The sequence below is a fragment of the Pipistrellus kuhlii genome, unplaced genomic scaffold (assembly GCF_014108245.1).
Source record: "Pipistrellus kuhlii isolate mPipKuh1 unplaced genomic scaffold, mPipKuh1.p scaffold_m20_p_3, whole genome shotgun sequence".
NCBI classification, from domain to species: Eukaryota; Metazoa; Chordata; class Mammalia; order Chiroptera; family Vespertilionidae; genus Pipistrellus; species Pipistrellus kuhlii.
In genome coordinates this window covers 74,850,724-74,865,418 of record NW_023425529.1, presented here as the reverse complement: position 1 = coordinate 74,865,418, position 14,695 = coordinate 74,850,724, and the positions used below count along the sequence as shown (strand labels likewise).

The following is a 14,695-nucleotide window of genomic DNA, read 5'->3' as shown; positions in this document are numbered from 1 at the left end:
TATGTAGTTCTCTCTCTCCTGCATTGATTCAAAGGCACAAAATACAACACAACCAGGTACAACACACAAGGCACTGAAATGTATTCACGATATTAATAACCTCCAATAAAGGTGACCACCAGAGAAAGGCAAATAAGAAAGAAAAGGGGATCAAACTTTATGTATGGGGAGAAAACTTCAATAGAGCAGCACTAATCCCAGTAAATGCCAGCAACAAGTACCTGGAGATTAAGACAGACTACAACACCAACATCAAGGCGAGGGAAAACAGAAGCAAGAAACAAACAAAAACAAGCAAACAAAACAAACAAACAAAAACAATAAGCAAAACAATCTCACAAAAAAAGCATAAAAATTAGATATAATCAACATTCAAGCAAACAACAACAAAAGGATTGAGAGAAAAACAATTTTTTGGATAGTTAAGACAGCAAATTTCACCCTACTTAAATATATAAGTAGGGTGAAATTTTAACAGAGGGGAAACAGAAAGAATAGGGAAAATCTAAAGCAGGAAAGGGGTAAGAGAAACAGGACACCAAAAGGGGAAAGGTTAGGAAGAGAGTGATGGCATAAAGGTAGAGTTGAGATAGAGTAAAACAATGCTAAAGGAAAGATAAAAATAGAATGTAGAACACTAATACCAAAGTAAACTAAAGAGAAAGTAAAATGACATTTTAAAAAAATGGTAAAATAGTAGTAGTAATAATACTATCCACTGAGCCAAACCGGTTTGGGCCACTTTTGATATTTTTAGTCTGTCCTTTTGCATCAGATCAAAATGGGTTGCTTTTTAGAGATCCCTTATTGTTAGCAGCTCTGAGGACCCACGTCCATGGATCACTCCAGCCCCAACAGCCATGGATTTTTCTAGGCACAGACTTCTTTGGTCCTCCAGCTCCTGCAAAGCACGCGTTTCTCTTTCCCACCGGGATCAGATAACCTCACCTTATCCCCAGAGACCTTTCCATGGTGGAGTGAAGAGCTCCTCTGAATTGGCGTGTTTGCGCCAATTGGGGACCGATGTTCTGGTGTTCGCACCTATTCAGTGGTTGCTGCAGTTGTAGATTTTCAGGCTTCCAATAAGATCCACTTTCTCCTTCAAGATGGCGCAGTCTCCACATCTGAGTCCAAAGCTCTGGGCGGGGACCCAGAAGCAGTAGGAGCTGCCCAGTCAGGGGAATCCCGTCCAGCAGTCCCTCACCTTCTCCTGGAGTTTAGCTGCCCCTTAACTTGCCAACAAACACTCCTTGTGTGACCCTTAGCTGTTCTTTCTTTCTGCTCTGGGATAAGGCTTGGAACACATCTATCTATTCCACTGCCATTTTCTGAATTGATATGTTATCTACCTTTGTATGTAGTATATTAGTCAGGGACCCATATAATGAGCCAGTTTTCTCAACTATAAATCATCTTTCCTCTGTTGATTTGAGGTACCATTTTCCTTTTATATTTATTTCCCATACATACAGGACTCTCCATCTGAGCTTCTAATGTTAGAACTTTTTATTTTGTGTCTTTATATGAGTTTGATTAATTTTTCCTGTATAGATCATTGCCATTTTTCTATGTTTACTAGTGACCTGATGCATGGGTTCATGCACATTGAAAGGGAATCTGAAGTGGGTGAATCAGAGTCAGGACTTATAGGGCCCCAGCAGCAACCTAACTCACAACTGATTCCACAAGGGATCTCTCTTTCCTCCTCACTGGGTCTGGGGTGCGGGTGAACCAGTTTTAGGGCTGACAGGGCCCCAGCAGCAACCTAACCTACTGTTTGGAGCATCTATCCCCTGGTGGTCATTGCGCATCATAGCTACCAGTTGAAAGGTCCCATAGGCTTTTATATATATAGATTCTGATGTATTTATTTTATGGTATTGTAAATATCTTTTTGAAATTTATATTCCTAACTATCTTGAAGTGCATTCATACAATTTTTTATTTTCAATTAGCTTCAATTTTCTTTTAGCTTTAATGATGTAGCAGTAGATTCTTTGGGGATTTCTTCATAGACAGTTATATAATATATGATGACAATTTTATTTCTTCTATTCCAATTTTTACATCTTAACAACTTTTATTTCCTTTTCTTGTGTTAATAAACTGGCTAGGATTTTTTCTGCGTTTTGAGGTGGGTCATTTTATTTTGTTTTTAAATCCCCTCATTAGGTGAATTATATTGATTTTCTGATGTAAAATTAACTTTATTTCTGGAATAAATTCAACTTGGTCATGATCTTTTCTTATACATTGATGGATTCAAAAGGCTAATATTTTGTTTTAAATTTTTACATTCATGTTAATGAATATATCAAATGTACTTTCATTTTAGAATATATTAGGAAATGTCCTCTAAGTTTTATAAATGTCCCCCAGTTTTTTATGGTATAAATTTCTAATATTAATTTTTCTTATGTATATTCACAGATTAATCCAAAACTTGAGGTAACTGACTTGCAGACCTCTACTCCCCCTGTTGTGGACATCCTTTCTTTTGATTCTACCACCGTAAGTTTTCTTTGACATTCAAGTGGCATTTTGGTATTTGGCACAATCCATTTTTCTTTAAAAGAGAGGTGATAAAAAGTGGGCTAAGTAGCCTAACATTTTAGCATAGAAAAACTTTATACAAAAAGTCATATTTACAATGTATCTACCTAGCCACAAGGGGGAGCAGCCCAATTTCCTAAAAAATCTTCATTTTGAGGACTTCAAACTCAGTCTAATCAATACACACTGTTTCACCTCCTGTCAAGGTGCTACCCAGGTGACATTTCACGTGTTGTCACAGAACAGACTTTCTTCTTTGTTAATTACCTTTCAGAGATGTTACACTTATTTGTAGTTTCCTTAAAAGGAGTTGTTTAGCTTTGTTAATTCCTCCTGGTGGACTAAGCAGACATTCAAAAATATTCCCAATAGTTGCAATTTTGTTTGTAAAAATTCCATACAGATAATTGATTTACTCAGTATATCCAAAGTCTTCAACAATTGAGTGTCTCAGCATATCAATTTGAGTATTTGACATTGTAAGGCTAATCATTGTTGCTGTCAATTCTGTTAGTCAGTGCAACTAATTATAAGAACAAATGAGAGGAGTGGCTTGGTCTTGGTGACACTCCTGTGACGGTGTCACTGCTGAAAGATGTGCTGAAATTCACAAATTCTGGTGAGTGGGATTTGGTCCCTGTAGTGAGAGAAGCAAATACTATGTGGTTTGGAGATGTAATGTCTCCTTAGACTACATTTGGGCATTCCTGACTTAGCAGACAGTCCATACTTTGAGACTCACTCTTGCTGCCAATACCCTTCAAGCTCTGCAGTGCTTCATGGCCTGAGAAATCCAGGTGTTCTCGGTGGACTATGCCAGGGAAGTGGCGTAACTGCCGCCTAGCAGTGGATAGCAGGGAGTTGTCCATCCTTGGATGGTAATCCACAGGTGCCAAAGTCAGCTAGTCTGTGATATAGGCCCCTCAGTCAGAAATGCAGTCAATGTGGGACTTATAGAGGACAATTCTGTGTAATAAACACATGACAAGTCTGCAGTTGTGATACAAAACAGAATAATAAGCCCAAAGGATATAATTATCCATGGGAGGATAATATTAAGTTAAATTATGTGGGATTGCCATTTTGTAAGCAAAATGGGCTAATATCAGTGATTTCCCATGGTTCAACCCAATATGTAAGCATTAAAAGGAAGAAGACTCCACAGTTACTTTGAATTGTGTGCCTGATGCTACATAAAAATAAAACAGACAAGAAAACATAGGATAAAAACTTGTTGCTATAAATTGGTTTGGGATTTGATTTATGAAATCCCATCTAGGCATATTCTTTTATAATCTGGAAGATCACTGCTTGCCCCCAGGCAAGGTATAGCATGACTCCTGGTTTTATTCATATATATATATGTGTGTGTGTGTGTGTGTGTGTGTGTGTGTGTGTGTGTGTATGTGTATATATACACATATATGTATATGTATATAGATGTATTTAGGGGATTTTTCTAAAGGAATAGAGGCTCATAAAGCATTTAGATTTTTTTAAAAATATATTTTATTGATTTTTACAGAGAGTAAGGGAGAGAGACAGAGAGCTAGAAACGTCAATGAGAGAGAAACATCGACAGCTGCCTCTTGCACACCCCCTACTGGGGATGTGCCCGCAACCAACGTACATGTTCCTCACTGGAATCGAACCCGGAACCTTTCAGTCCGCAGACCGACGCTCTACCACTGAGCCAAACCAGTTTCGGCAAGCATTTAGATTTTTATAAAGAACATCTCTGAAGTGTTTTTTCTTTAAATTTCTTTTCCTTTTCCTTTTTTATTTTTTTTAAAGGGTTTTTTTTTTTTTTTTTAATTGCCATCCCTCCCACATCCTCCCCTTTGGCAACCATGAGCTCATTCTCTGTATCTGTGGTCTGTTTCTGTTTTCTTTATTCATTTATTTTGTTTCATTTGGAACCGACATATAAGTGATACCATGTAGAGTATTGTCTTTCTCTGACTTATTTCATTTAGCATAATGCTGTCTAGGTCCATCCATGTTGTCACACGTGGCACAATATCATTCTTTTTCATTATTGAATAATTTTTCCATTTTGTGTATGTGTGTGTGCACACGCATGCCAAAACTTATTTATTCATTCACCTATTGATGGGACATCTAGATTGCTTCCGATCTTGGCTGTTACTAGTAATGCTGCAGTGAATATAGGGGTGCATATATCTTTTCAAATTAGTGCTTTTATTTCTTTTTGATAAATACCCAGAAGTGGAATTTCAGGACCATATGGCCTCTTTATTTTTAATATTTTCATGAATTTCCATACTGTTTTCTGAAGTGGCTGCACTAATTTACAATCTCACCAGCAGTGCACTCAAGGGTTCCCTTTTCCCCACATCCTCTCCAGTACTTGTTATTTGTTGATTTAGTAATGATAGCCACTCTAAGGGGTGTGAGGTGATAGCTCATTGTGGTTTTCATTTGCATTTCCCTAATGATTAGTGATATTGAGCATCTTCTCATATGTTTGTTGGCCATCTGTATGCCCTCTGGGTAGAAATGCCTATTCAGGTGGATTGTTGGTTTGTTTTTGGTGTCAGGTTGTGTGAGTTCCTTATGTATTTTGGATATTAACCCCTTATTGGATAATCATTTGCAAATATCTTCTCACACCCAGGTTGGCTCTTCAGTGTGTATATGTAATAATTTTAGCTCAGTGATAGATAATTGGTTAGAAAACTAAAATGAAATCAACTTTGAACTGTTTGCTTTCCCATTTATCTACTGGTAAGTAATTCATACCCTGTCATCTGTGCTTTAACTGCTTTTCTTTGGCTTCTCCACAACAAATCAGACACAATTGTGAGGGAGATTTGTTTCTGCTCTGGCATGAAGTATATTTGATTAAATATTTATGGTATGGACTTTGCCTGTGATTATAATTTAAAGACTCAGAGAACTATTGGAATTCAATAAGAGCAGTGCTTAAAGGTGGGTTTGGTTTTTGTTATTGTGATTATTGTTTATTTTGGGACTTGATTGTGTTTTGTAAATAGGAAGAAAGTTTCCTTAGAAATTCATTTAATCAAGATGGGACATAAAAATATTACTCTTTAAACCTTAATTCATCAAATTTCTTTGGATAAAAGCTGGTTTGTTGTGGTATAAGAAACTGTTGGTTTCCATTTCTACTTTGGCTTGAGTCAATATTATGTGCAGGATGAGTTGAAGATCTAAGTGTACTGATATCTTATCTACACTCTGATGCCTTTTTGCTACACAGAAGGAATTATGGCATGCAGTGTGCCAATTGGTATTTTTGTGACTTGCACATATGCCTCTGATGCCAGGCAGTAAATTTGATACAATATTTTGGGATCAAAATAAGCTGTTACCAGTCTGCATTTTTAAAACTTTGTGTGTAAAATAGTGTTTCTGTAAAGGCATATATTGGCTGTCATATAGACAAAGTTTAATAATTATGGATCTCAAATTTTTGAATCTTTATTGTGTTGTCACTTATATACTGATTTTTTAAAAGATTATTTAATTAAAGAATTCAGTGAATCTTTTTAATATTTTCAAATATTCAGTTATGAGACCAGGGTTTTGTCATCAAAACTGTATAAGGGCATTTATTGACATGATATAGCTACGTAAGATGTTTCAGTATCCCCCACCCCACCCAAAAGGCAAGCAGCAAAATGAGAATTCCTCTTCTGTATCCTAATATAAAGTCTTTTAAAAAATGCTGACTGGAAATAAAATTTATTTATAATAATCTTGGATTATTTAAATGTTTTTATATTTATTGGGTCGGCAGCTAAGTAATTGCGGGTTTCACACATATATGGCTTCAGTTGAATTTTTAGGTTTGCAGACGTAGTACAAATGTAAAACACATTTTGTTATTTGATAGTTGGCTATTCAGCTGTTAATCAGTAAAAAAAGTTTTTTGATCTGTTTTGTAGTTTTTGTTTGGCGTTGGTTGAAAAATGGAAAATCAAAAGGAACATTTTTGTCATATTTTGCTTTTTTATTTCCACAAAGGGAAAAACGTATCCCAAGCTCATAAAAAGTTATGTGCTATTTATGGTGACGAAGCCTTAAAAGAACGGCAGTGTCAAAATTGGTTTGCCAAATTTCGTTCTGGTGATTTTTCACTCAAAGATGAAAAACGCTCTGGTCGTCCAGTTGAAGTTGATGACGCCCTAATCAAAGCAATAATCAATTCGGACTGTCACAGTACAACACGTGAGATTGCAGAGAAGCTTCATGTATCACATACATGCATTGAAAATCACTTAAAACAACTTGGCTATGTTCAAAAACTCGATACATGGGTTCCTCACGAACTGAAAGAATCACAGTTAACGCAACGCATTAGCAGCTGCGATTTGCTAAAGAAACATAATGAAAATGATCCATTTTTAAAACGACTGATAACTGGCGATGAAAAATGGGTTGTTTACAACAATATCAAGCAGAAAAGATCGTGGAGCAGGCCAGGTGAACCAACTCAAACAACATCAAAAGCTGATATTCATCAAAAGAAGGTTTTGTTATCAGTTTGGTGGGATTACAAAGGAATTGTCTACTTTGAACTCTTACCACCCAACCGAACGATCAATTCTGATGTCTACATTGAACAACTAACGAAATTAAACAATGCAGTTGAAGAAAAGCGGCCCGAATTGACAAATCGAAAAGGTGTTGTATTCCATCATGACAATGCAAGGCCACACACATCTTTGGTCACTCGGCAAAAATTAATGGAGCTTGGTTGGGATGTTTTGCCACATCCACCATATAGTCCTGACCTTGCACCATCTGATTACTTTTTGTTTCGATCTTTACAAAACTCCTTGAATGGTAAAAATTTCAATAATGATGATGATGTCAAATCGTACCTGATTCAGTTTTTTGCTAATAAAAACCAGAAGTTTTTTGAACGTGGGATTATGATGCTGCCTGAAAGATGGCAAAAGGTCATTGATCAAAATGGGCAATACATTACAGAATAAAGTTATTTAGTTCCATAAAAAAATTGTCTTTGATTTTCTTTTAAAAATCCGCAATTACTTAGTTGCCGACACAATAGATAAACCATATTCCTAAGTTTTGAAGTATTAATTTTGTTGTTTGTCCTATAAATGAAATTGACAATTTTGCCAGTATTGCTCTGATTGTCCAAACACTGCAGTCTTCTCAGAGAACTGAAACAGTGTTCTCATCTTCATTCTGGCCACTGAGTAGAGAATATGAATATAACGTGTATACCTTTCTTTAGAATTAGGGACAGTATTTCAGGTCAAATGAATCTCTACAATAAATGGAGAATTTGCAATTATATCATAGAAGAATATCAGTGCCTACAGTTTTGTTTTGTTTTTTGCTGTTCATCAATCAAAATTCTTAAAGCCATACTGCATGAAGGAATTGCGTGAGGTGTGGAGGGGACTCAAGCTGACCACCTGACCTCAAGAAATGCCCAGCCTCACCAGGCAGAAATAATAGTGTAGGAAACAAGTGACATTTTCAGTATACTAGATTGCCAAGTGTATGTGATTGTCAATTGAAAGGCTGCTAATGGGAGTATTCAGAAAAGACCATTAATGGACTGGAGGAAACAAGGACTTTCCTAGAAGAAAACCTTTGGCCAGTTCTTACCCTGACCATAGATGGGTAGACTTTTAATAGGGGCATTCCACATGGGGACAGCAAGGTATAATTAGATGCCTCCAAAGCAATTGGGATCTGGCCAGTAAGCTCAGTGGTTAGTATTGGCCCTTGCACTGAAGATTCCCAGCCAAGGACATGTACCTCAGTTGCAGGTTAGATGTCACCCCAGTGGAGTGTGTATGGGAGGAAGCCAATTGATGTGTTTCGCCCACCTCTCTCTCTCTCTCTCTCTCTCTCTCTCTCTCTCTCTCTCTCTCTCTCTCTCTCTCTCTCTCTCCCCACACACACCTTCCTCCCTCCCTTCCACTCTCTCTAAAAATCAATGGAAAAAATAATATCCTCAGGTGAGAATTAACAGAATAAAACAAAAAAGTAATTGAAGCTACAACATGGTAGTAAAAGTGCATCAGTCTAGCTTGGGGTCTTTAGGTTACTTAACTCAGTGGGTAATGGATGTGGCAGATTGCAGGGAGCATGGCCACTCACATTTTTGGCTCTCAGTCAGAATTTTTAGTAACTATTCTGTGTCACTTACTGTTCTCGTGAACAAAAGAAAAACACCTGCCCTTGAGAAGACTACATTCAAATTCTGGTGGGGGAGGCAAGCAACTCACAAATTTAAAAATAGACTGTACAGTAAAGTAGACCAAAAAATGCAAAGATGGAAAAAATGCTGCAGGCAGGCAGGAAGCGGGTGTGTTTTATTTAGATAGAAGGCCAAGACAAGAGTCATGTTGTGGTGACATTTGAGTAAAGGACTGAAGGAATGAAGGGAACAAGTCACATGAATGTCCGGAAAGAGCAGGCAAGCAGGAGCAATGCTAGATGGCCAGATGGAGAGTGAGATAGGAATCACCAGGGTCACCTTCAGAAGAGGGACTGATCTGACATGTGTTAAAATTGGCTACTGTGTGGAAAATTGGCTGGAGGAGTGGGTGGGTAGTGGACAGGGAACGAGGGGCCAATTAGAAAGCTAGTGAAATCCTCAGAGAGGAGGCAATGACCTGGGGTGCTCGCAGAGGAGGTAATGCTAAGTGTTGGAATTCTGGGTTTATTTTGAAGGCAGAGCCAAGAGGATTTCCTGACAGATTGGATGTCAGCAGAGGGATTCCCTATGCACTTTCCCCAGGGACAATACGGTGTAACCCTGAGTAATCTCAGGATGGCCCAGATAATCTCCTGGTTTGGCCTTGTTTGCCAGTGGGGTTGCTAAGAGAAAAAGAACTGTGGTGTTTCTATCTTCTTTTCTGGGATCAGTGAAGTGATGAGCTGAATCAGTGCAAGAGGCATTCTGCTGTTTCTGTGCCTTTGGGAAGTACAGTGGTAAAAACACACCCCTTCCTAGATGTCATTTAGATTCGTATTTTTCAGCAAAGTGTATTGGTTTCCCTTTGAAAAGATTTTTGCATAAGTCTACTTTTAGGAAGAAAAGGGTTTTACATTTCACGGAGGTTGTCATATGGAATATGCTGTCTGAAAAATATTAATGTGTTGACAAAACACAGGGACGTATAAAGAGTAAACTTGCAGATACAGAGAGAATGTCTCCACGGATGTTGTGGCAACCATTTGTCCTGGTTGCTAAACAACATTGCATAACTAGTTCAGTTATTCCAGTTCCCAACTGCTTATGTAAGCAACGATTTGGAAAGACTTACTTGAAAGAACACAGTGTATGCAAAACTAAATGCTCTAAAACTAAAATTTATAACTTTAAAAGTGTAAGATGGCAATATGAAATTTATTGCCCCCAAATCCCTTTTTCCTTTCCCAGGAAAATCAGTAAAAATCATGTTGCACAAACCTTTTGCTTTCACTATTTTTCTGTAAGCTAACATTCCTGGATTTACATATAAAGAGCCTCTAAGTGTGGAGGTAGGTGAGTGAGGTTCTTTCTTAAATTTCTAAACTTTGCAACAGTTTATAAGGTGGCATTTAACTTGTACATTTGCTTATAACTTTGTTGCTGCTTACTAAGTTTTCGGAAACATTTTTGTGGCATCTTCAGGCATTGGTTCAGTGGCTGTTCCTGCTCTAAGAATTTGAAAGGAAATGAATATAGGCATTTGTAGAATCCATCTCTGTTGCCTTCCACAATACTTATAGTCTGAATTTCAAACCATAGTGAATATGTCAAGCTATCAGACACAGTAAATTTTTTTAATCCTGTGACTAAAAAAGTTAAGTGTATTTCTATAATACTTAGTAGAAGTAAAAGAGTAATTATCAGAGTTGAGAAATAATTTAAAGTTGTTAAATAATTAAAAACTAACCAGGAAAAAAAAATTCTGAGATGTTTAAATTAAATTATGGAGGCGGGAGCTTGAGAGAGACAGAGCATTTAGTCAGTTTGCCTATTAATAGCTGGGAGCCAGCCAATAAAACTGCTCACATTCCTTAGTTTGAGTTGGTATTTTGAGTTAATTTCCAGTTGGCTATCTCCACAGTTATCTGAAAGAGAATAGCCAGGTGCCACCAAACCTTAGGAGCCGCCAATTCTTCCTTATACCTGAACTTGATGGGATATTGCCAGCAACCTGCCCAAAGTAGCAAGCACTTCTTCCTTATGGACTTTTCACCTATCTGAACATGCCCCCCTCACCTTATCCCATCCCCTTTATCTGTAGCCAATGTAAATTATTATAGAACAGCGTATGTCTTCCTTCCCCAAAACGTAATGTATAAAAGTGCTCCTCAACTCTGGGCCGGTTGGCATGTTGCCTTTTCCATTGGTGCTGCAGCCACTGCCGCTGGTGGTCTAGACCAGTGGTCGCTAACCTTTTGGACCTCATGGACCACCAGTAGACCACTGGTTGGTGACCCTGGTCTAGACTTCTTGCTCCGGAACCTGGTCCTTTTCTCCCTGGACCTTCCTAGCTCAATGAGCCCTTCTGAAAAGGCTTGCAGCAGGTTTAGAAGTTAAATTTTGTGTTTAACCTATCATTGCCCTTTGAATTTTTAAGAAATGGGATAATGACATTGTCAAATGCATTTTTAAAATAGGACATACATGATAACAAAAGTAAAAGATGAAAAATACAACATTTTCACAAATTTCTTACCATTACCAAATGAGTTCTATCCTTGCTTTTGAAGTACATCAGGCCCCATATGTTCTAAAAAGTACCAGCAGTTGTGAATGTGATAGCTGACCTTTAAAAAAATGTTTTAGGATTGTAAAATAAAAAGTAAAAAACACACTAAAACTTTTTAGTTTCTTAAAGGGACGTGTTCTTTTGTTTCTTAGAATATAGAGATCTGGAAATCTATAAAATGTAATTTAGGTCAGAGGCTTTTTTATATTCTCCAAATAAAAGATACTTTTTAAATAAAAATCATAATAATTACTAAGTTCCATGTTTGATGTAGCCATACTGAAAATTTTACTAATTTGAGCTTCATTCCCTTTAAGTCTCAAGGTCACAGTGGGGGAGGAGGGGAGCTTACGTTGATGTTTTCTTTCACTAAAAATTATATGCTAATTCAAATTTTAAAAATAACCTTAGTTAAATAATACTTTATGCAGTAAAACTGTTACTGAAGTTAGCTAGATATTAATAGGAAGAGAGCCAGGGGAGTCAGACATTGGTGAGCGGAGGCCTGTATGCTTCACTAGGAAGCTACAGCTTCACACCAACTGTTCCCGACAGGTTAATTTGGGGGAGGAGGGCCTGTGCAATAGAAGTCAAAATGAGTACTGTCAGTCTAGCCTAGGAAAAAGATAATTGACCCAATGCAAACCCAACAAAGCTTGGGAAGATGATTGGTTACTTGGGAAAAGTTCCTGGTTATAATTCCAGAACATGAAGAGAGCACACACTCTCTGTCTCCCTCTCTCTGTTTCCCTCCATTTCTCTCTCTCTTCCTCTCCCCCCCCTTTCTCTTCTTCTCTTCCCTCTCTCTCTTCCTCTCCCTCTCTTTCTCCCCCCATTTCTCTCTCTCCCTCTCCCCAAAGGCCTTTCGCTTCATGACCCACATTTGCCTCATTCGTTGGAAACTCCCCTCCTTCCTGCCAGGAACATGTGACTGTGCGGGTCTAGCAGCAGAGAGAGATGGGAGGCAGCAGACCATATGGTCTCCAAAAGGACTAGCTTTAATATGAAACAGAAACTGGACACTCACCTTTGTCATGGCCTTTCTTAAGACAGTTGGACTTTTTTCATGGCCAGATGGATGGAGATTAGACATTGAAAATCCAAGAGAGGAACTCCATTGATTTTGCATTACAAATAAACCTTGCCACACCACAATCTCCCATGCATGGATCAGTGAAATGCTCTTCTCACTATCTCGTGGAAGAGCCTGTTTTCCACCAACAACAAAACTGGTCACTATACTTATTGAGGAAAATGATTAGGACTTATGGAGTCACAAAAATAATTTTGCTCCCACCTTCTAAGATCTTCTAGCTCGACTAATAATAAAATTAACATGAGACAGATTAACAGGAGTAAATGTCCAAAATGTATTACAGATGTCCTACAGTGGTGCTATAAGAATATGAGACTCAAGGGTAAATTGGGCAGTTCTGGAAAAAGGAGAGGGAGGCAGGGTTCTGAAATTTTAAAGAGAAAGCAGGTTATTTGCAGGTAGAAGAGAGAACAAACATATAAACAAAATTTTGGTGGGCCACCCAGAGACAGTGGAAAGTTCCACACACAGGCTTTGCTAGATTTCTCCCTATCTGCCTCATCTTATACAATAAAAGGCTAATATGCAAATAGATCAAATGGCAGAACAACCAAACAACTGGTCACTATGACGCGTGCTGACCATCAGGGGGTGTGCACAGAACATGGTGGACATTAGCTGTGGCAGGATAGTGGAGCAGGTGAGTGGGGGTACCAGACCAAGGTGGGGCACCAGTAGCTATCATCTGGACAAGCCTCTGGTGGTTACTGAAAATTCTTTGCTCCCATGTGCTGTGGTCCATTCTGGTGCTCATACCTGCTGTCAGGGCTGGCCCCGCTCATACCTGCTGCCAGCAGCTGCTGGCCCTGATTGCCCCTCAGGGTTTTTCCACCTTCCCCTGCTCCTGAGGGGCGATCAGGGCCAGAAGCTGCCTCTCACACCCACTGCCAGTGACGGCCTCACTTGCACCACTGCCAGCACTGGAGCTGCCACTCGCCTCTGCTGCCAGCACCCAGCGCCAGTCCCAATCAGTTGGCACTGTCAGTGGGTGTGAGCAGCTGCTGCCAGCCCTAATCACCCCTGTGGGCTTTTCCCCTGCTCCTGAGGGGCTATCAGGGCAGCAGTTGCCACTTGCACTCACTGCTGGTGCCAGCCCCAATCGCTCTGCGCCCTCAGCAGGTGCAAGTAGGGCTAGCACCGTTGGTGTGTGGGAGTGGCGGTGGCAGGAGGGGATAGAAGGGGACTGGGGGCTGCAGTGGGAGGACTGAGACTCACCCCTGTGCCCACCTCTGCCTCACTGCCCAGTTTTCCAAGATGCATGAATTTGTGCACTGGGCCCCTAGTTTAGTTTGTATTATGATGCTAGTGGTGATGTTCCCTGCCTTAGAGCAGGTTTTTCTACCCGAGTTCCCTTGGGCAGGTAAGGGAGAAAGATCAGAGGTTCTTTCTAACTCTTTTGTTTCTTAATAATCAGCTTAAAATCATTATCCCAAAAAGTCACATTTTGGATTACAGGAGTTTGGTCACCCTCCACTTACTTTTCTGTGTGAAATGTAGTGTGTGTGTGTGTGTGTGTGTGTGTGTGTGTGTGTGTAGATAGAGACTCTACAGAAGGATGCTATAAAACACTAGAGGCCCAGTGGACGAAATTCGTGCTCAGGTAAGGTCCCTAGCAGCTGCTGGCTGTTGGCTGGGGCCTTCCTTCCCCCAGCTGACTGCCACCACCAGCAGGGGCAGGGGTGGCCTGGGGAAGGGGTCGTGGCAGTTGGCCAGCCAGCCCCACCCCCTGGTCAAACTCCCAGTCGAGGGGACAATTTTTGTATTATGCTTTTATTATATAGGATGCTTTATGGGAGCCCAACAGAGTAGATACTTTTTAGAATTTACTTTAGAAAATTAGCACATTTCTGGAAACTGCAAGTGTTGAAGTTCTAAGTATTATTTCTGCTTTCCAACTTCCTGAGGTACTGTATTTCTAAACCGTGACTCCCAACTGCTGCTGTAATCTCTATCCACTGTCCCAGGGCTGGGAACCTAAGCCGCATCCCCAGTTCCCACAGCTGAGGCATGCCGAAAATGCCTGACAGCTCTCAGCCCACACATCCAGTAACAACTGCTTCCTTCCTCTTCCTGGGGAAGAGCAACATCCTCTGAGATGATAAGAAATGCACCCTGAGGAATGCAGAACAGCAGTGAGCTTTTCACACAGGAAATTACTACAGTAGCACTCTGAAGAGTGCGTCTGTCTCCTGGACTGGCAGCCCGTAATGCGCTTCCTGCTGACCTACAGGACGTTCACTGTGGAGCTAAATGACATCTGTGGTTCTTTCTATTGAAATTTCTTAGAAAATAGCGAACTTAGCTTTGG

The 14,695-nt window shown here is 39.6% G+C and overlaps 1 protein-coding gene across 9 annotated transcripts in view; it reads left to right on the top strand.

The window, feature by feature from the left end:
- The window catches only part of POC1B (POC1 centriolar protein B), a 109,121-nt gene that overhangs the window by 61,975 nt on the left and 32,451 nt on the right, over positions 1-14,695 (top strand). For 8 of the 9 annotated variants that reach the window (XM_036454890.2, XM_036454883.2, XM_036454887.2 and 5 more), the window contains one exon: positions 2,431-2,511. The exons of the other annotated variant lie outside the window; for it this stretch is intronic. In XM_036454890.2, coding sequence (XP_036310783.1) covers positions 2,431-2,511 — 81 coding nt within the window. The remainder of the gene's footprint in view (positions 1-2,430; positions 2,512-14,695) is intronic. 9 annotated transcript variants of the gene reach the window in all.